This window comes from Pleuronectes platessa, chromosome 22 (genome assembly GCF_947347685.1).
Source record: "Pleuronectes platessa chromosome 22, fPlePla1.1, whole genome shotgun sequence".
NCBI classification, from domain to species: Eukaryota; Metazoa; Chordata; class Actinopteri; order Pleuronectiformes; family Pleuronectidae; genus Pleuronectes; species Pleuronectes platessa.
This window is the reverse complement of record NC_070647.1, coordinates 1,380,179-1,401,700: the sequence shown is the minus strand read 5'-3', so window position 1 is coordinate 1,401,700 and position 21,522 is coordinate 1,380,179. Positions and strand designations below refer to the sequence as shown.

Genomic DNA, 21,522 nt, shown 5'->3' with positions numbered 1-21,522 from the left:
TTATTTCCACTTTTGTGTCTGTCACATGTCAACACTACTTTTGCTGTGTTTCTCACTTGGACTTATTTGACATTATCCGGATTTTACTCTAGGGGCTGGTCGGAAAAACTGTGGAGAAAGTCTGTGAGGCTCTCATTTGGACATTTGCCTTTTCACACTATGGATCGGGGAATGTCCGGAGCATTCCCCGGAGTTCATGTCTGAAATTAGGATTCCTTTTATAGGATTTCTTTACAGTTTTATACCCTGAGTACCCCCACTATGACGCTGCTCATCTCTCTCTCTCTCCCTCCTCTCTCTCCCACTGGCACAGACAAACCAATCAGAGAGCTCGGATTGCCTCCTCTCTTTTCTGCTCTCTCTCTCTCTCTCTCTCTCTCTCTCTCTCTCTCTCTCTCTCTCTCTCTCTCTCTCTCTCTCTCTCTCTCGCTCTCTCAGAGACCCACATACACACACACACGCGCGCACACACACAGTCCAAACCCCCAGGAAAGACCCGCTGAATCCTCACACCGTCTGTCAGCATGGGGAGCGCTTGTTTTTCCCGGGACGTTTGTTTGTTTATCCTCCTCATAAATACTTGCAGGGTGATGGGGAATGTCGGACTCTCAGGTAAGCGCTGCCCTTTCCTCCGTCTCGCTCTATTGTCCACTCGCACCTTTTGCTGGCTTCTGTGTTACCGGCTCAAAGGGGGAACATGATGGAGACCTGAGTGAATGACTATTTCATTTATTCTAATGATTGCACTGGTTTTAAATCAGAAAACACCCCCGGGCCACTTTAAGATGCTCATTTACTAACCCTGCATGTACTCTGATCCGATCATCATGTACTTTGTGACATTTCATTTTTAGCCGCTGTAATTTTACAAGAGCATCGCAGTGATGAAAAAAACAAACTAAAACCACTTAATGGCACTGAAAAGTCACATTTGCGCACTATTTCCACCCGATAGACAGAGCAGGCATGTCACTTTGAATTCGCTCGTTACGTAAATAACAGCCCGATTAATTAAATGCCAGAGTCTGCGTGGGATCTCAGGTTTGCATCACAGTTTTTCCTGAGCGGCGGTTTACCAGCTTGCAGACTTCACTGGAACTTCTGTTTCCTGCGCGCAAACGCCAACTTGAATGGGAAACCGCAGCCTGATCCCTTGGTTGCACACTCGTGTGAGAGGGCGGACTGTTTTCACATTTCATCGCCTGGAAACGGCGGTTTTAGAGCCGCTAGAGAGCATCTTGTCTCTGGTTTTGAGGGCCTGTCTGGAGCCGGAGGATTGTGCGTGTGTGTGTGTGTTTGTGTGTAGTTAGGGGGGGGGGGGGGGGGGTCTAACTCCCAGGAGGGCCAGGCAGGCAGCATGGTCCCAATATCGACCAGGCAGCAGCAGCAGCACATTGTTCAGCCTCCCACCTCTGTGAAAGGGTGAAGAGTCAATACTGAGACAGTGAGGACAGTGGGTGCACACCCCCTCCCCTCCGCCCTTGGCTTGGGCTGCAGCACTGGACAAATATTTATTGTATATTCAGTTCTATGGTTTACAGACAGAGAGCAGAGGCTGAACCACAGGCTGCTTCTCCTCAACAGCCTGACGCAAACCAGCTTTTTATACTCTAAAGGAAGCACAGGGGGATTTGAACAAGGATGCAAAGGTGTGCTGAATGGTTGGCGGAGGCAGAGCAACTCTGTCTCCAGCCCCCCTCCCTCTGTGTGTGTGTGTCTGTGTGTGTGTGTGTGTGTGTGTGTGTGTACACTGTGTAATGAGTTGGCCCTCTGCCCTGGGATTCAGGCCCAGATGTGACCGACTCTTCTATCAATAACCTGATCATTTGAGGAGCTGTTAAACCCTCTATTCTCTGGATGTTGTCTGAGGCCGGACCTTCACCTTAGACCTTTTTCTCACTGTCATACAAAAGGGCCAGTGATTCTCTCTGACACTTTTAGGATATCATGGAACTGCTTTATTGGAAAAAGCAAATGCGTCCAGGGTGATCGGATCACAAGTAGACAGCTCTATGTACAGGTGGGAACACTCCCAAGAAACATCAAGGACATATTGAGATCTGATCACTCAGACCACATTCAGAGGTGGACTGGTACGCATGTGGCCACATTCTTTTAGCAGTGTGTGTCCTGGGCCACAGTGACGGACTGCTTACTTAGCTGACATCCTCTGACGTACTTAATTTTCAAAATGACCTATACCCTTAGTATTTTATACGCATTGATTTATTTCTGGCCATCCCCACAACATCAACACTTATCACCACAAATTAATTGTTCTATTTCTTTAAATGGGTCAAATGTTGTTTAATTATAAAGCAACAACGATTTGTATCTCTCTCTCTCTCTCTCTCTTACACCATCACACAGACACATATAAACATATTTTCAGGCTGGTTACAAAATGTGGTCTTTGTGAGCAGAAAGGATGTATGTTTTATGTATTTACATATAGAGCAGGAAAGTGAGATCTGATCACAAGTGGCCACTGGAGACACACAAGGATGCATTTTAATGCTACGTGTGAACTGACAAAGTCAGAACTGTCCACTTGTAATCAATCAATAACATTTTATTTGTGTAGCCCATATTCACAAATCAAAATTTGTCTCATAGGGTAAGGTGCGATATATTCTTTCCTCAACCCTCAACAAGAGTAAGGAAAAACTACTAAAAATTACTTTTAACAGGGTAAAAAAACATAAAAACCTCAGAGAGCCACATGTGAGGGATCCCTCTCCCAGGAAAGTCAGAAGTGCAATAGATGATAATAGTATTTACAATATTGATTAGACAAACCTGAGCGAGCTCTTACGCTTTAGTTTATAAAAAACGTAGTGAGGGTGTCTGCCTCCCGAACTGAAAGTGGGAGACGATTCCACACGAGAGGAGCCTGATAGCTGAAAGCTCTGGCTCCTACTCTACTTTTAGAGACTTTAGGGATGACTGAATGCTGGGAGTGCAGTGCTCTAGTGGTTTGATAAGGTACTATCAGCTCTTTAAGGTATAATGGTGCAATATTATTAAGGGCCTTGAAGGTGAGGAAGATAATTTTGTATTAAATTCTTTATTAAACTGGAAGCCAGTGTAGTGAAGCTAATACAGGAGAAATATGGTCTCTTTTCTTGGTTCGTGTCAGATGGATTTTAATATCAAGTCTGAAGAGGGCCTAAATGAGGTAACTTTAGACACTGGCGTCTTACAATATAGGAAGCTGTACAAAAAAATCCCCCATTTTTTCTTGTTTTATTTGAATTAAATTATGTCAGCGGTTCGCCTTGTCCCCCACTAATTGAGGGCTCAATTAATTGCTAAAGAGGACTTCCTTGTATTTGTTCATCGAAAGGAGCTTGAGAAGGTACATGAGTGACTGGGTTAGCTGAGTTAACACTAATGCTAACATTCTCCTTCAGAGGCTATGATTACTTTCTTTCTTTTGTCGTTGGACAGAGCCCTGCTGGCCATATTAAAGGGGACATATTGTGCTCATATTCAGTTTCATAATTTAAAAATATATATCCATATATATATCCATATTAATATATATCTATCCATTGCTGCAGTACCTCTTTTCAGCCTCTGTCAGAAATGTTTGGTTTTATCTCCTGTTTCTTTAAAGTCTGCCTCCCAGTTGGCCCACTCTACTGTGATTGGTCAACTGCTTTCATTGTTTCCGCCCTTGCTTAACCTGGATTTTTAGAGGAATGTCAAACAAGCCACTAGGTGTGCATTATGCAAATGTGGGGCATTGTGATGTTACATGACTTAACCAGCAGAAGTATCGACCGGACTACTTACGAGGGGCATCAGAAGCAATGCTTTCTGTGGGGGAGAAGAGCTCCCTTTACTGCAGACTTTGGGCTTTTTAACTTTTTTAGACCTTTTTCAAACACAAAACCCCAGTAACACTAGATTTAAGGGGAAAATGAAAAACCATAATATGTCTTGTTCAAGGAAAGATCCCAAGAGACGAGGATTTTGATCTTCTGTCTATACAGATGCAGACGAGTGTGCAGAGGGTTCAGATGACTGCCACATTGATGCCCTGTGCCAGAACACGCCAAAATCCTACAACTGCATCTGCAAGCCGGGCTACAAAGGAGATGGCAAGCACTGTGAGGGTGAGTGACCTTCCTTCCTTCAGACTCTCCTCTCCTCTCCTCTCTTCTTTGACACTAGCAGCCTGCTCTGTAGAGCCTATATATATAGATAGGCTCCCCTTCATTGCAGCTGAAAATACGTTTGCATACTTTCCATTTAATTGCTATGTTAACATGGCAGTGCAGAAGAAAACTAAGCAACCTGACAACTCTTGTTGGAAGAATAATGACCCCTGTATCTGCATTTGTACAATGAATCACCTCAAGAATCACCTGACTGTCTTGCCAAATCAACGCATGCACCTGGGTTTCATGTTTCTATCACTGCAAATTGGAGCTGATAAACCCCCCATGTCTACTTCAGTTGTTTGACCTTGGAGTGAACAAATAAGGAATCTTAAAATCAATCCTAAATTTAACTGGCACCCATTGAAGTAAGGGAGGGAGAGATATGAGCCTTACGCTTGGTGTGTGAGCAGCAGCATTTTGAGGATTGTTCATGCAGTAGTCCAGGCGTAAGAAGAAAAAAAGTGAGAATAAGCGTTTTTAGGTACGGAAAAGACCTAGCTGATTTGATTTTTGCTATATTTCTTGGGTGAAATTGTTATTGATATGAGCATAAAAATGTAGTTGTGAATCATCAAATGTGATACCAAGTTTCTGGATTTGGATTCAATATTGCTCATGTTTGCAGTTTGTTGGTAGGTGATAAGGTTTAAAATTAAGTAATTTCTGAAATTAAGCCATTACTCAATAGCTATACATAAAATTCCTTAGATGAACATTATCTGGTATAAAATATAAGTAATTTTGCACATCATCTTCACAAATTAAAATAACTTATAATGTTTCCTGCCATAAGTCTTTAAAGGGAGAACGAAGCTGGACCAAGAGCAGAACCCTGTCGTATGTCAGCAGAGCTGACAATTAGGCATGACATTTTTCTATTAGTGAGATATGACTCAAACCATTTAAGGGCAGAAGGGTTTTCTGTATAATAATATACCACATACTCAGTATAGACTAGGACAGACATGGGCAAGGTACGGCCCGCGGGCCGTATATGGCCCTTTGGGCTTTTTAATTCGGCACGCCGAACTTGTCCAAATATCCAAAAACTGAAAAAAAGTGTACTTTCTAGCTTGTTGTTGTTCTGGGTTTGTACCCTCGGGGTTGAATGTACTTATTGTAAGTCACTTTGGATAAAAGCATCAGCTAAATTAAATTTGAGCGGGAGTGTGGTGTATAGGGCTCGAAAGGGCACATGATGTCCCTTCACTTTTTCGCTTTGCCCTGTGAGCCCTTCTGTAAAATCAGCGGATCAAGGAGACGAAAAGTGGACAATGAGTGCCGAGTGTTTAACATGGAGTGGACAACAAAATACTTTTTCATTGAAGTCCAATCGAAGGCTGTATGCCTGATATGCCGAGAAACTGTTGCAGTTTTCAAGGAGTACAACATCAGCTGTCAATTTGCCAAGAAGCATGCTAACTACGCTAGCAAGCAGTCAATGCAAGAATGGCCGGCTATGGCTCAGAGGTTGGCGGCTAATTTACAGCCTCAGCAAAAAAATCACCGACAAACTGCGATTCAAGAGTCAACTATCAGGGCAAGTTTTTCGGTGGCATTCAAAATAGCAAAGGCGAGTTTTTGTTAAATTTCCTTGTAAATAAATGCTTTGCTACTTTTTAAAGGCCAAATCCTTTCATGTCATTAGTTCACAAAAACACTCCATCCATCTGGTCCTGGCCTGGCCCGTCTGTCAAATTTTAGAACCCATTGTGGCCGGCGAGTCAAAAAGTTTGCTCACCCCTTGACTAGGATGTAGGCCAAAAAACCTTGAGTTGGCCATCCCTAGTTGCCACAAAGAGACTGTCCCATCAGATAAAATCAAACGTGGGCAAGAACAGGGCCTCTGATGTAACAACGGCTTTGACAGCTGTTTCAACCCCCCAACCACTTCTCCTAATTAACAGGGAGGAAGTGTACTGAAGGGAGTGTTAGGGTGAGACGGGGATAGTGCCTGGCTGTGCATTCACACCTCCACTCACTTCTGCCTCAAAGCACACCACAGCTGGAGCCTGCCCACTCTCTCTCTCTATCTGTTGTTCTCAATCCTACCTCACTCACACACATACACACAAGCGCACACACACACACACACACACACACACACACACACACACACACACACACACACACACACTGTTTGGTCCACTGCACACAATAAAGACAGAATGTCTTTCTATAAGTGATGCTCCAGTGCTTTTGTATTTATAAAACTGGGATGAGATGGAAGGATCAAATGGTCAACTACAATGTGGGTCCTATTTTTGTAGTTTTTTCCATCTTTTCCATCAGCTACAATATGATGCTCATGACTGGGCAAGCACTTAAAAAGCTGTCACTGTTGTCATGATGATTTTATGGATTCGTTCAGTATTTAGAAGAAAAAGCTAAATGTATGGTAAAGCTCTAGGTGAATTCCAACAACACACTCTTTGCACTTCCAAATCTTTTCATCACCTTGATATGTGCCTGTCGGCTCCAGCTAGTGAACATTATAGATAAATTCCTGCGAGAAATATCACCTACAGGAACCAGTGTTAGAATCAGTATGTAAATTACAATTATTACCAAGGAACACCATGGATGATAAAATTAACTCTTTTCTAAATTAATACATTTTGTTTTAATCTATTTCTGTGTCATGTAAATATTGAAAACTGAAGAGGTTCAAGGAAAATGTGATCTGATGGAGCTGCTGCATTAACACCAGCACCTTTTATAATTCTGCAAACAATACAGGTGAAATGATACATTCTGAACAACATGGTTCACTCCTTTTCTCCTTACTTAAAAAAAAAGCTAATTTATGTCCTGTCCTATAAGCTTCTAAAATGTACTAATCTGCTGCTATTCAAGAAATAATTTCATTACATAAACTTTAAATCTTTCAGAACCGCATCCCGGTTTAAGAAAAGCACGGCTCAGTGTCCTGTAAGAGTATTAAATCATTTATGAAGATGTCAGCTGTGCATGTCATGAAGTGTGTCTGTACCATTGAGTTGGTCTGAACAAGAGAAAACACCAGAGGAAATGATTTACTGCCTGGACTACCTGGCAGAAGGTCAGAGCAGCTTCGATCAGCGTAGTGGTCAGGTCACCAGTCTTATGTTTCAGGTCGGGTCCAGAATTGATTGAAGGTGGCCAGCTGATACTGAGCTTTGCAGTTGGGGGTTTGTGAAAATGGAACCTAGAAAAGCAGGTGTCCTGACAGAAGATGGGATGATGTCTGTCACATTTAAGCTGCTCTTAAAAATACACTGAACACATACATAAAGTCAGTTGCTCCAGACATTCTCTGGAACTTTACTTGCAAGCCCTCAAGTAAAAGGTTTGGGAAATGTGATAAAAAATATCCCAATGAGCCCATGTGAGAATGCTGGAGGAAAATGTTCGGAAAATTCACAGCAAGTGAGCGACCTCTAATCAGGCCAACATTTTTTAATCAATGCGAATGACAAAAAAATGCCAACACTGACACCAATTCGTACTGAAACTAGTATTTTTAGAGTCCAGTGCCCATGCTGTGTAAATAGAAAAATGTGCTTGCACCCATCTGAGTGTCCATGGTCTACTGGTCTAAAAATGCGGTGTGGTCAGCAGCATTGTTGGTGCATAGCTATTTGGTGCAAAGTGATAAACCAACAAAGATATGGTCTGAAGTGAGTTGTACAGTGTAGAGATAGATGAGAGTTCAACCCATATAAAAGCACCGCCCACAAACCAATCAATTCCTTTGAAACATAGTATCACTGTTCTTCTCGTCATTCACACAATGAGAATACATGTACATTACACATTAATGGAATGAAAACTCAAACCAAATAATAATCAGATCTACTCTTTCCCCCACCATAGGACAGTTTTACTATAAAATCATTTTCTAAAACACATACACATTCACACAATCTGCCATTATTTTGCCAGCTGTCCTTCCTGCCTTTAGCAGCTGTAACTATGTTTCTTTTAGTCTGGATGATATGTTTTTACTCCTCACATTTTTCTAACATAATAGTTCTCTCCTCGAAAAATGCAGCTCTGATGCCAGTACACTTGTCCATATCTGCGATTGGTCATAACCAGTGAACACTGTCCCTTTTGTGTGCACACGCTCATACATAGTTTCGAAAAACCTGGGTTGACTTAAGATCATTGAACAATGCAGCCCTAAGTATATGTGAAACTGGTCAACAAAGCGAGTGCCTGGCAAACTTGCTGAAGATTCATTAAGGGGCCAATTTTTTGAACTACACTAGGCTTTATTTGACATTTTGATATTCATGATAAGATATATTTGTAGTTTTAAGTGCCCCAACATCCAGCTTACTTTCCTCAGTTTGCTCTACCTAGATTGCAATGAGATCAGCAAGGGAGGGCCATGTGTGATGACAGAATATAGGGGGGACATCAGGGAAGTGGGACAGCAAAAGTGGAATAAGGCAGGTGGAATACCAAGACGAGGGGAAGGAAGGAAAATGGGATTAAATGGAATTTGTTGGCACTGCAGACTAGTCAAGAGAGACTGATGGTGATATAAGGGTGAGTGCATGGAAGGACTGTCTAACGACGGTGGTGTGATGTCAACATGGAAGGGAAATTATGGTGGAAATATGCTTTGCCTGCGCAGCGGTTACAGACACAAAACTGTCAAGCAGGTTATACTTTTTTTTTAGTTCTGTGAGAAGGTAAGGATTTAGTCTACACACAGACATAATAACATCAGATTTTCAGTCCAAGTGTAATAGTCCATACAACAACATGACAATGGGAAACAACAAGATGAAAGTAGTCCAACGATTGATAGAACAAAATTTAAGATGACAGGTTTCCACCTTGGGTTATAGAGGGCTGACCTGAAATCAGAAGTTCCCAGTTCTGTGCAAGGAGTATGAAAAAACCTTTAGTAAAATAGTACATCGTAACAGCCTTTAATGTTTATAATTTAATCCCACATCCAGCAATTATGGGGCAACATGAAGATTCATTTGGTGCTGTCTTTGATAAATGAAGTCCAGTGTCCTGCTAGATGTTCCACTTTGTTCACCAGCTGATCTCTTATTGAATCTATCTGGTGTTTGCTGCTGTGCAGGTGGAAGCCGTTGACCTTTTACAGCTGTCTCTCTGAAAACAGCTGCTGCTGCTGCTGTGGTAAGAAGTGACCCTAACGAGTTAGAATGCAACAAGACCGAACAGTTGTGCTTCTGCTGGTTCATATGATAATTCTCTGTAGGAGGACAAATACAACTAACCCCTTACCCATGGTCATGTTGTTTTCCGTTTGTTGTTTGATATGTTATCACAGAAACATATAGAGTAACAGGTAAACCTGGATGGGACATCACAACTTCAGCTCTTTTTAGAGCATTTCCACTCACTGCAGTGTTTCTTTTTTTACACAAACCCTTTTTCCCACTCTTTGTCTCTCTTCCTACCATCTGTGTGCACTGCTATCAATGTGATTTTTGTTTGGAATGCTCCTTGATTAGGATTGTGTTTGTTACAGAGGACACACACACACAAACAAACACACAGACGCACATAGTCCGAGCGAGGTGTCCTGAATAGCAACTGCTCCTTTGCCCTTGAGAGGAAACAGCAGAGGGTTCAAGGTTTTCCGGAATATGCACTTCTTCCCCTGAATATGTTGTCGGATCTGACCTGCTTCGCCAGCCACTTAATATCACTACACTTCACCCACACACACACTGATAAACAGTTGCACACTGTAAGTCTGGGTGAGTGATGCACTCAGCTTTGATGGAGTTAGAATGTCAACAGCATGTGTGAGTGAATGTTTCTCTCATCCACTCACAATGAACATTTTTGCCTAAAATGCTAACTTTATGTAACTTTATTATACAACTTCTATTTTCTGTCATTTTAAGTTGATGTGAGTATTTGATTAAATAAAGTTACACTCATACATCCGATGACCGTATTACTGCTTTACGCAGTGGAGTAGTTGAGTAGGGTGTCTCTCAATTTGGTCAGGACCACATTCGTTTACACTGCTAAAAGAATGTGAACACATGTGGTCCAGAACATGATTGGTGTGACACACATGTACCTTCACATGTCGGTCCACAAAAAACACTTGTTAATACCAGTGTGTGTGTATGAGTATGTGTGTGTGTGTGTGTGTGTCTAAATGCTATCTGCCCACTGCCTCCTGACTGAACACTAAGATCTACCAACCTCCCTGCAGTGATGAGACAACAGCTTGTGACAGCAATACCAAATGAAGATGAATGGTGGATAGGAGTTGCCCCTTGACCCCGGTGATTAGATATGGGTGCTGTAATGGCCAGCTGTGTTTTCCATCAACAGGCATTACAGGCCACTTTGCCGGCCAGTGCCATTTGCGGTTCTGCTATTCCTGGAAGCACCTGGAAGCAGCAGAGCCTCTGTGCTTGGTCTCCTCATGCTGCAAGTTGTCTGTGCCTCTCATCAGCAGCACTCCATATCAGCAAAGAATCAGTCAGCGGTCTAGTATATCATGAAGTGGATTGAGAAATTAAATATAACTAGGGGTCCAGTAACGTTTTTGTATTACTCCTGTCTTTATGGATTGTGTGACTTGGCTCAGAAAAGTATGATGTCTCAATAGTGTTATCTTAAATTTTTCATCTTATCAAACTGCTCTGTCTAGAGTGTGTTTATTCAAAGACCTTGCACTCTCTTCATACTCCATATTCCTAGATGTTAAGTGCTATTTTGGATTGTGATGCCTGGTGAACCTCATACAAACAAATTTGTGTTGTTTCTCTATGACACAGTTCGGGATGACAGGAAGGCATTGACATCATCATATTTTTCAATGCATCATTTATATTTAAAATAATCACATTTGTTCCCCTTATGATCCTCTTTCCTTATTAATCCATTTCATGGGCACAAGAGCTGTCAATAATAATAATAACAACAAAAATAACTATAACATCAAAAATACCAACAACAATAATAACAATAATAACAATACCAATAATAGCTCAAAGTACTTTACAATAAAATGAAAGACGAAATAAGAGCAATAAGAAGTTAAGAATGTTAAAATAGTATAAAGATAATGGTGTTAAAAAACAGGAGATACAATTAATTAAAAGCAAGATCATGGAAATAGGTCTTGAGTTGTTTCTTAAAACTAACAACAGAAGTAGCTTGTCTGATGTGTGGTGGGAGTTAGTTCCAAACCTTCAGGGCAGGACTATTAAACTTCAGTAGCAAGTGGGCCAAATAAGAAAATCATGGGGGGTGTGAGGGCCGCACAGAATATTGATCAATTAATGGCTAAAAATGAAAAACAGTAATGTATATTTCCACAGGTAAACAGTGACGGACTCATCTCTTTTCTTACACTTTATATAGTCAGAAACAGACTGTCATTCCATTCCAAAACACAGGAAGGCTATCAAGCTTTGATAGAAGTGCAAAAGTTACATAAAAAACATAAACAAAAAATGAGACAGTGTTTTTCTGACATGTCCACATCCACAAATGTAGAAAACAATTTGAAGATTAACAAGTTTATTGTTAATCTTCAGATATCAGATTAACAATAAACGAGCATGTTCAGGAAACTATCAAAAACAATTCCAAGCAGCAATTAGGTAATTTAACTGAACATCTTGAAACAGTATCCATCACAATAATGGTAAATAAACCTTCAACACATTTCCAAGCAGAAATAGGGTGCTTTGCAGGTTCATATCCATAAACATAAACAGCCAGATGAATCTGGTAAAACAGAACTCGTTGAAAAGATGCTAACAGTCCGTTTACTTTCCTCCTCTGTTCAACTGAACTGTTCGAAAACGAGAAATAATTTGACTAGTTGGTAGCGTTAGCTAGTGCAGATGTTTCAGTGGGCAGCCAGACCAGAGCGCAAGTGAGGAGTGGGTTGCGATAACCAACACAGGTGCGTAACATAAAGACGTAATCATACAGGTTTGGTTGAGGCAACAGTAAAACTCAATGGTTCTGGGTTAGATGTCTCAAAGCATATAAGAAGCATGTCCGTTAGTTTTATTTTTTCTTTCCAAGCTATACTGATTTGCAGTCAGTCTTGTGGGCCATGGATAAATTCAAATGGGCCGTATCCGGCCATTGGGCCACTAGGTGAATAGGCCTGCTTTAGGGCATAGCAAGAAAAAGCTGCTTCCCCAAACATTTTGTACTTGTTTTGGGGATATTTAGCAAGCCCTCAGTAGAAGACCTGAGAGGATGGTTTGGAACATATTCCGATAAACAGTCAGAGATGTATGAGGGTGCGGTACCATTAAGAGACTTAAAAATGAGTAAATTCATTATAAAATCAGTCCTCAGTGTACATGTAACGGATGTGAACTTGAAGAGGGACACGTGACTCAGGACTTGGCTTCAGGTTCTCAGACGCTGAACCCGGAGTAATATGATCCCTTTTCCTGTTTCTCATTAAAACCCGGCTGCTGAATTTTGCACAAGCTGGACTCAGCATATAGATTTTTTCGGTAATCCTGAATAAAGTACATTAGAGTAGTCCAATTTCTTTTTTGTCTTTGTTTAATTTGAGAAAATGTCGCTCATCCATTGTTCCACACTGGTGAGGCGATTAATAACTTGCTTTGGAGCATCAGAGTCATCTGGCGCTACGGACAGATATAATCGTGTATCATCAGCATAAAAAGGAGAGTTCACACCATGATCACTAATCATTTTTCCCAGTGGTTACATATATAAGCAAAATAATAAAGAACCAAGAAGGGAACCCTGTGGAATGCCGAAAAGGTTATCATGCTGTTATGGTCACCGAGGCTAGCAAAAATATGTTCTGCCAGTAAGGTATGTTTTAAACCAAAGCTATGCTTTTGATACTAATCCAACTTTCGAGTCTCTGTAAAATAATCTTGTGATCTACTGCATCAAATGCAGCAGATAATTCGAGGAGCATCAGGACAGCTGCATTTCTTGTAATCTGCACTCACGCTAAGGTCATTTATTATTATCACCCTTGCTGTTTCGCTGCTGTGTCCCTTTCTAAAACCAGACTGAAATCTGTTGTGTATATGTTTCATACGTAGGAACTCATCCAACTATTTATATCTGGCCTTTTCCACAATTAGGTGTGGCCTTTTCCAGAATTATAGTTTACTCCTCTATATAAAAACAAAGAAAAAAGTAAGTAAGTATCTGAGTGACAAATAATTGACCACATTAAGAAGCATCTAATATTGATATTTACTCGCACAGTGAGCAGGGGTCAATAAGACTAGGAGTAACGTGTAGGTTGCAAAACAGTGTTCCTGACATCAAACTTATACAGTAGATGAACAACACCAATTTTCCACCTTTGCATGTGAATGCAGGTGTTGTGGAAAACTACGACATATGTGAAAACAGTAGAAAAAAACCTTCAGCGGCTAACATGTGGAGGTGGTTGGGGTTGGCATCAGCGTATCTGCAAAGATTATAATGTGGGAGTTGTTATTGTGACCGTGATGGTGGATCCAGGATCATAGTTAGTTTTGGTGGATCATGATGATGAATTGTGACTGTGATGGTGGATTGTGACCGTGATGATGGATTGTGATTGTGGTGGCAGCTGAACGTGGATCTAGATGGTGGATCTAGATGGTGGATTGTGGATTGTGTTGGCAGCTGATGGTGGATCGTGATGGTAGATTGTGTTGGCGGCTGATGGTGGATCGTGATCATGATGGCAGCTGATGGTGGGTTTTGATGGTGGATTGTGATCGTGGTGGCAGCTGATTAGGGGTTTTGATGGTGGATTGGGATTTGGCGGTTGATGGGGGATTGTGATGGTGGATTGTGATTGTAGTGGCGGTTGATGGGGGTTTGTGATGGTGAATTGTGATAGGTGGTTGTGGCTCATGATGGATTGTGATGGTCGATTGCAATTGTGGTGGCAGCTGATGGTGGACTGTTATGGTGGACTGTGATTGTGGTTGCAGCTGATGGTGGATTGTGATGGTGGATTGTTATTTTGGTTGCAGCTGAACGTGGAGGGTCATAAGGTGACCTTCAGTCCACTTGTGGACTCTCTCATATTTCCTAGAAAAATAATTTACCTCAGTGTAGATGATGCCTGCTTGTATGTTTCAATTCTGCGCAGTGCAGTGAAGACACGACAGTAATAAGAGCACAGTACTAAGCACCAAAACTATGTAAATTTTAATCTACAAAACAATACCTAAATCTGCTGGACCAAGATGATATGATGATAGATGCACGTTTGTTAATATAGAAAAAGGCTATATGGTTAGAAATTCAATTGAATTCAATCAAATTATGTCATTACTTTCCTGTTTGAAAAGTAGGCAACACGAACATGGATTGTATTGTTGATCAAATTATTAATCTGAAGTTTCAAGGTTTGTGGAGATGTGACCTGTGTGAGAAAACCTGGTTCGCTCCCTTGCTTTTGTTACTGCTGGGATTCGAGCCCCGGTGACCAAGGGAGACGACCTGTGATCTCAGCCTCTGCTACATTTCCGCACTACAAATTAGCAGCTTGCAGGCTGCATTGTTCAGGCAGAAGCCAGCTGTCGGGTAGTTCAGCAGGACTCTGTGAGATCCCAGCCAGAATTTTATCATGACTGTTTCCCTCAAATACGGACTACTGTGCCCTGAGAAGAGCAATTTCCTCAAATAAGCGTATCTCTGAGAGGAAAGCTGCTCCCTGGCTTTCATATGCTGTCCTCTCATTTTCACAAGCTGTTGCTTTCTTTTTATGGAAAAATGTGAACTTTTATCCTTGTGCTGTCAAATGAAGTGTGTGGGAGGAGCTGTGCATCACTCAACCCAACTGCACATGTGCTTGTGTGTATGTGTGTGTGTGTGAGAGAGGCATCTAGAAAAAAGTTCAGTCTGAACATGGGGTAATGACAGGGTGAGTCATATTTATCTTACATTTGTACTTGATGCTGGGGTCGAACAAGGCCATAAGAAACAAGGTTTTAATACTTCAGTGTCACATTGGACAGACGCAATCAGCCCATATTGTGCTTTATTGATATTGCCCACACTATTTGTGTTCTTCCACTCAACTGAACATGACGGCACATTAGATGTGTGTTTACTTTAGATTACTCAGGTTATAGGGACCTCTATCACAGTTACATTATGGGGACCTGTCATTTAATTGAGGTATAAATGGCTACAGTAACAGCCTCATATTAAAGAAAGTTAGATATCTATATCAAATTAAATTATGAAGCAGCTTCAGTCATTGTATACATGCTGTGAAAGTATTAAAGTGATGAATCCAGTGCTTCTGTTAGTCTCTCAACTGCAGTCTCTATCAATAGAATTTGAAGATTCACTTAGTCTGGTGGCAACAGGGAGACCTCTTACCATACAAGACTCTTGCTGTCCAGTGTTAATTTTGGCAGCTATTTTTGATTTAGTCTTAGTCTTAGTCTTTTGACGAAAATGCATATTAGTTTTAGTCACATTTAGTCATTTTTATCCGTCTTAGTTTTAGTCAAGTTTTAGTCGATGAAAACAAATTACATTTTAGTCTAGTTTTAGTCACATTTAGTAGCCACATTAAACTCCTTTTCTTCCCTTCTCAGGCCCAGGGACCCTGTGTTGTGTCTAAAACTGCATAATAGTCTAGCTTGCAGTACTTAGGTTGTCCATTAGATATCCCTACCAGCATAGGTCTATAGCAGGGGTCGGCAACCTTTACTTTCAAAAGAGTAATTTTGCCCCCTCTTCCCCCAAATAAAATTTGTCTGGAGCCGCAAAACATGTTTGATAACAAAGCTAATAAAGTTTAATATAAAGTTATACTATACTAAACTATAGTTTGTTGCTTTTACGAAATTATAGAACGACAATAAAGAAAACTCTTGACATTTTATTGCTATTTGTACCTGTTACAACAAAGGAAAACACAGAACACTTATGAAGAGAAGAAAATACACAGGCAAGTGTAGGCCTACTTTGAAATAAATTAAACACAGAACTTTGTAGGGCTATTTGAGTCCTCCAAATATTTGTGGGAAATTTATGAAATAAGAAGTACCCTATTTTGAAATAAATAAAAACATATAGCTGCAGCCTAATAGCGTAAAATATATATTTAGTTTTAAATGTGAAAACAAAAAGTGAGAGCAGGTCAGGCTGGAGGCGGACACAGAAATTGAAGCTCGGTACAAACCAACTGCAGCTTCTGCTCTGATCAAGAAGCTGCTGCGCTGATCTCTGAGCAGCTGAGACCAGAGAAACTCTGTGTTTTCACTGTTTCCATAGTTAAGAAGCAGCCGGTGAGTCAGTGAGCGGCTTCTCTACGTGAACGAGCTCTGATCTTGTGTCTCTGAGCGAGTGAGCGGGGCGGAGCCTCGGGACCGGTGCGCTATCTGGGAGCACACACACACTCACTCGCCCGCTCCTGATACTTCATGACGGCCTGATACGATGATGTTTAAAAAATTTATTGTGACTTAGTCAACCACCAACATTTTCGTCTCGTCTCGTCTAGTCAACGAAAGTTAAAATAGATTTAGTCATAGTTTTTATTTTCAAAGATCCGTTTTCGTTACGTCTTCGTCTTCGTCATGTAAAAAAGTTCGTTAACGAATATTTTTTGTCATAGTTTTCATCAACGAAATTAACACTGCTGTGAGGGGAGCCGCAAGTGAACCGTAATCCCGGATGAAGCGTCGATAAAAGTTTGCAAGTCCGAGGAAGCTGTGAAGCTCTTTGCAGGTGGAAGGAGGGGGCCACTCCAGGACTGCTTCAACCTTTTGCCAATCCATCTGGATGGTTCCGGGGGAGATCACGTATCCTAGGAAGGTGACTGTTTCTTGACGAACTCGCACTTCTCAGCGCTCACAAAGAGCGCTGAGAACAAATTAAAATGTCATCTAAATAGACAAACACAAATCTATTTAGCATGTGTCTCAGGATATCGTTCACTAAACTCTGAAACACCGCTGGGGCGTTCGTAAGGCCGAATGGAAGGACGAGGTACTCGTAGTGGCCAGAGGTGGTATTGAAGGCTGTCTACCACTCATCTCCCTCACGGATATGAACGAGATGGTAGGCGTTCCGGAGATCAAGCTTAGTGAACACAGAAGCGTTCTGAAGTAGCTCACAAGCCGACGACATTAGAGGTAGAGGGTAACGATTTTTGATCGTAAGTTCATTGAGGCCCCGATAGTCAATGCACGGGCGCAAAGAGCTGTCCTTCTTTCCCACAAAGAAGAAACCAGCTCCTGCGAGGGAAGAGGATGGGCGTATTATTCCCGCTGCAAGAGAGTCTCTGATATACACATTCATAGCCTCTGTCTCAGGTCGTGACAGTGAAAAGAAGCGACCTGGTGAGAGTCAATGCAACAATCATAGGGGTGATGGGGGGGTAACGAAGAGGCTCTGGATTTACTAAAAACATCTTAAGATCCATGTACTCACAGGGAACAGCTGACAGGTCTGGAACTCCTCTGGCGATCCAGAGGCTGGGGGCAACCGGGTCTGGGCTTGAATGAGACAGTTTGAAAGACAGGACGGGCTCTAGCCCACAATTCTCATGCCTCTCCAGTCGATATGGGGATCATACTTGGCGAGCCAGGGGTGGCCAAGAACCAGAGGGGCATTAGGGGAGTCGATAACATAAAAGCTCATCTCCTCGTGATGGTTACCGGAGAGGACGAGACCCACAGGAGCGCTGACATGTGTGATGTTGGCCAGCCTTTGGCCATTAAGCGCGTTTGCCACCATTGGAGTCTTGAGTCGTATGGCCGGTAATCCCCACTGAGCCACAAAGCGGGAGTCGAGGAAGTTCTCCTCCACTCCGGAGTCAATCAACGCCACCACCTCCTGTTGTTGGACCCCCCACTTCAGGATGGCAGAAACAGAAGTGCGTTGTTCTGAGGAGGGAAGAAGGGGTGTGACGCTCACCAGTACCCCTCCTACTGGTGAGCGTGGTTTTTTACCGGGCAGGCAGAGATGAAGTGTCCTGGCTGGCCACAGTACAGGCAGGAACGGGAGGCGAATCTCTCTGCCGCTCAGCCAGGGTCAGACGGGTGCAATCCACATGCACAGGTTTTGGACCAGGATCCTCAGAAGCCGAAAAGAGTGCTGGTTGGGTGACAGGGGTGACCATAGAGAATCTGCGGGGCCCCCCGGATGCTCTCATGCATCGGTGCTGTTGCATCCTTGTGTCGGTTCTAATGGCAAGGTTGGCCAGGGCATCGCAGGTCTGGTGTAGATCATGAGCGATCAGCTCGTCCTTGATCTCCTCCGACAGCCCGTTCAAGAATGTATCAAAGAGCGCATCGGCGTTCCAGCCAGAGGATGCTGTGAGGGTCTGGAAGTCTATGGCATAATCCGAAACGGACCCTTGCCCCTGGCGCATATGTAACAGTTCACTAGCGGCCTCATGCCCGTGTTAAGACCGATCAAAAATCCTTCTCATCTTGTCAGAAAAGTCCTTGAAGTTGTTGCAGGAGGGCGACTGGGCCTCCCAGTGAGTGGTTCCCCACTCTCAGCTAGATGATGTTTACGCCACCTTTGAGCGCTCAGAAGGGAAGGAGGTAGGTTGCAGTTCAAAAACTACAGAGCACTGGGAGAGAAAAGAGCGGCATGTGCCGGGCTCACCAGCGTATTTCTGAGGAGGAGGCAGCTTAGGTTCATGGGCTGGTGCTGGAGGCTGGGACGAGGGCGGAGTAGCCGCGGAGGATCGGCTGAGCTGCAAAGCCTGTATCTGGGCCGTCAGGTCTCTGACGCTCGTAAGGGCGGCTTCAAGCTGAGTCTGGTGTTGTCCTAGGACTCTTTCATGATGTTCGATGGCGGCCCTCACTTGGTCAGGGTCTTCTGAGTCCATTCTGGTCAGATTGCACTGTTAGGCTTTCTCAAAGTAAGGACCCAATCGCAGACCAAGATGCAAAAAATACTTCTTTATTTCCCAAATATGAAAACCAAGGATCCAAAAAGACAAATATGATGAGAGCAGAAAATCCAATTCAAATAATTGGCAAAACAGAGTTCCAAAAAAGGAAAAACAAAGAGGATCAAAAATGAGAGTCAAAAATCATAACAGAGAAACAGAGTTAAAAAAATTGCACTATCCTGGCATGGCTTCTTTACAGACAAAAACGATAACAATCCGACAGGGGTCAACAGAAAGACTGGGCTTAAATAGAAGGAGGAACAAAGATAAGACACAGGTGAACAAATCAGGCAAACAGTCAGGGTGATGATAAGGAACAGATGAGGGAGTAAAAGAGCGGGAAGCAGCAGAGGGCGGAGTCTCCGGACAATAACAGAACACACATGGCCTGACAACATAAGCACAACAAGCACATGACAACATAAATAAACAGGGGGAAACACATGGCATAACAAAACACAAGCAGGAGGCACAAGGGAAAATGTCTTAAATCACCTGGGCCTTAACAACGTTAGGTTTTTAGTGTGACTACTGTTTACGAATAAAAGTAGGGCTATATACTCAACTAAACTAAATGCCAGGACATTTTGCTATGAAGCTGTGCATCTTTTGGTCATGCAATAACAATAATTACCTCCTTTGACTTTGAAGGTACAAGAACTGTTGCAAATATTTATGTTTGTGACTTTTTCGACATATATAAACATTGAAACTGTTTGCTCTCAACCATGTGCAGTACAAAGGAAAAATAGGCAAGACCTCAACTTTCTAGAAGAGCATTGCGGCTCAGGTGCCTGAGACTCAGTCAAATGGTGCTGTGATTACCACTTTTCATGAGAAAAGTCCTTGAACTTCTCTCTTGTGGTATTCAAAACCTTGGACTCAACTTTTTCTGAAAGCTCTGAGTTCACAAGTTCTGACCCATTTGAGGATGTTTTAATATTATTGGAGTTGAGTTTTGTTGATGGCAACCTCCAGAATGTAATTCCAATATTCATTGTCTTATTTATCTTGGGTTGGTTTTGTTCTCCACCAACTCCTCAGAAAAATGACTGGCTTTTTAGCTGTTAAATACTTGACTATGCTGCTATGATAGTGTGGCACTGGTCAGATATTCCACAGTGGGCTTCATCAGGCATCTTTTTCAAAAGAGTTGAAAGGAAGCAGGGTTGAAAGGAGTGCTGAGACTGAATGAAACCAAAACTGTGAGCTACGAGTTGTGTAAAGCTGTAGAGGTGGGTTATCATCTTCTCTGGATGTTTCCTGCCAGATAAAAAGTGGTTGGGATTTCACGTTGACATGAAAATATAATTGAGTGATGCTGGTAAGGACCAATGCAGTGATTTCACATGTTTTATGGAACTATTTGAAACATGTGTGCACCTGCCCTTATTGTGTGTGTATAGCTGATTACCATGCCTGCTCTGCCTAGTCAATTCCATTCTTTACTTTATTGTCATTCACAGAAAAAGTTCATACTCGAACAAATTGTACGTTATTGTTGGTTTTTCTGGTTGTTCCATTGTAATTCCCTGAACTAAGTCTAGACAGAGTGTCATGGTCATATGCATAATTCTCCCCTCATCAAAGTGCCGCAGTTTAATGATATTCCCTGGAAATAATCTGGTGACTTTTAAATGTACAGACTAAAATATGTGTGGGTGAACACATAATAGCTGTAAAAAAAAAAAAAGAGTGCACTTCCCCTACCAAACCATGTCGGAAAAAACATTGAGTTGCATTACTTCTCTCTGTCCTGGGAGAGGGATCCCTCACATGTGGCTCTCCCTGAGGTTTCTACCCCCCACCCCCCCTTAATAGTTTTTATGGGAATTTTTTTCTTACTTCTGTTGAGGGTTAAGGAAAAGGGATATCGCACATTTTTAAGCCCTATGAGACAAATTGAATTTGTGAATATGGCCTATGCAAATAAAATGTGATTGATTGATTGATTGATTTATCAAGTTAAGGCTAAATCATTATTTTCTGTAAATGTAGTAATATAATCTTCCAGATAACTTACAATTGTTGTTTTCTATCATTAAATTGCCTCATGACATAACAACTCTGTGTTCTCTCTTTTCTATCATGAAAATATTGTTCACGCTCTTTCATACTGAATTTAGCTCACATTAACCTGCAGACAATCTTTATAAAATGAAAGCAGCATCCTCTCCTCTCCCTTTCTCCTTTACTCCCTTATGCCCTACAGTGTGTCTGTCCAGTGCCTAATTCCCTTGATGAGATGTAGAGCATAAACATTTCCCTGGCAATTAAAAAACTTGGTCATGTGAGCAGAAGCAGCTGCCAGTCCAAAGCTGTCGTGTCACTGCTGACAGATGTCAACAACAGCTCAGGGGCAGGAAGTGGCACCATATATATATAATGTGAAAACACGTTATGATTAAATTACAGGATTAATTCAGTTTTTTTTTAACGCATTAAACGCATGCGCAGAAGGACCTT

The 21,522-nt window shown here is 42.1% G+C and overlaps 1 protein-coding gene across 2 annotated transcripts in view; it reads left to right on the top strand.

Annotated features, from left to right (window-relative positions):
- The first annotated feature begins 431 nt into the window (after window positions 1-431).
- Window positions 432-21,522, top strand: part of scube1 (signal peptide, CUB domain, EGF-like 1) — a 111,691-nt gene continuing 90,600 nt past the window's right edge. For both annotated transcript variants that reach the window (XM_053415023.1, XM_053415022.1), the window contains exons 1-2: window positions 432-612; window positions 3,999-4,121. In XM_053415023.1, the coding sequence (XP_053270998.1) occupies window positions 525-612; window positions 3,999-4,121 (211 nt within the window). In that variant the 5' untranslated portion in view covers window positions 432-524. The remainder of the gene's footprint in view (window positions 613-3,998; window positions 4,122-21,522) is intronic.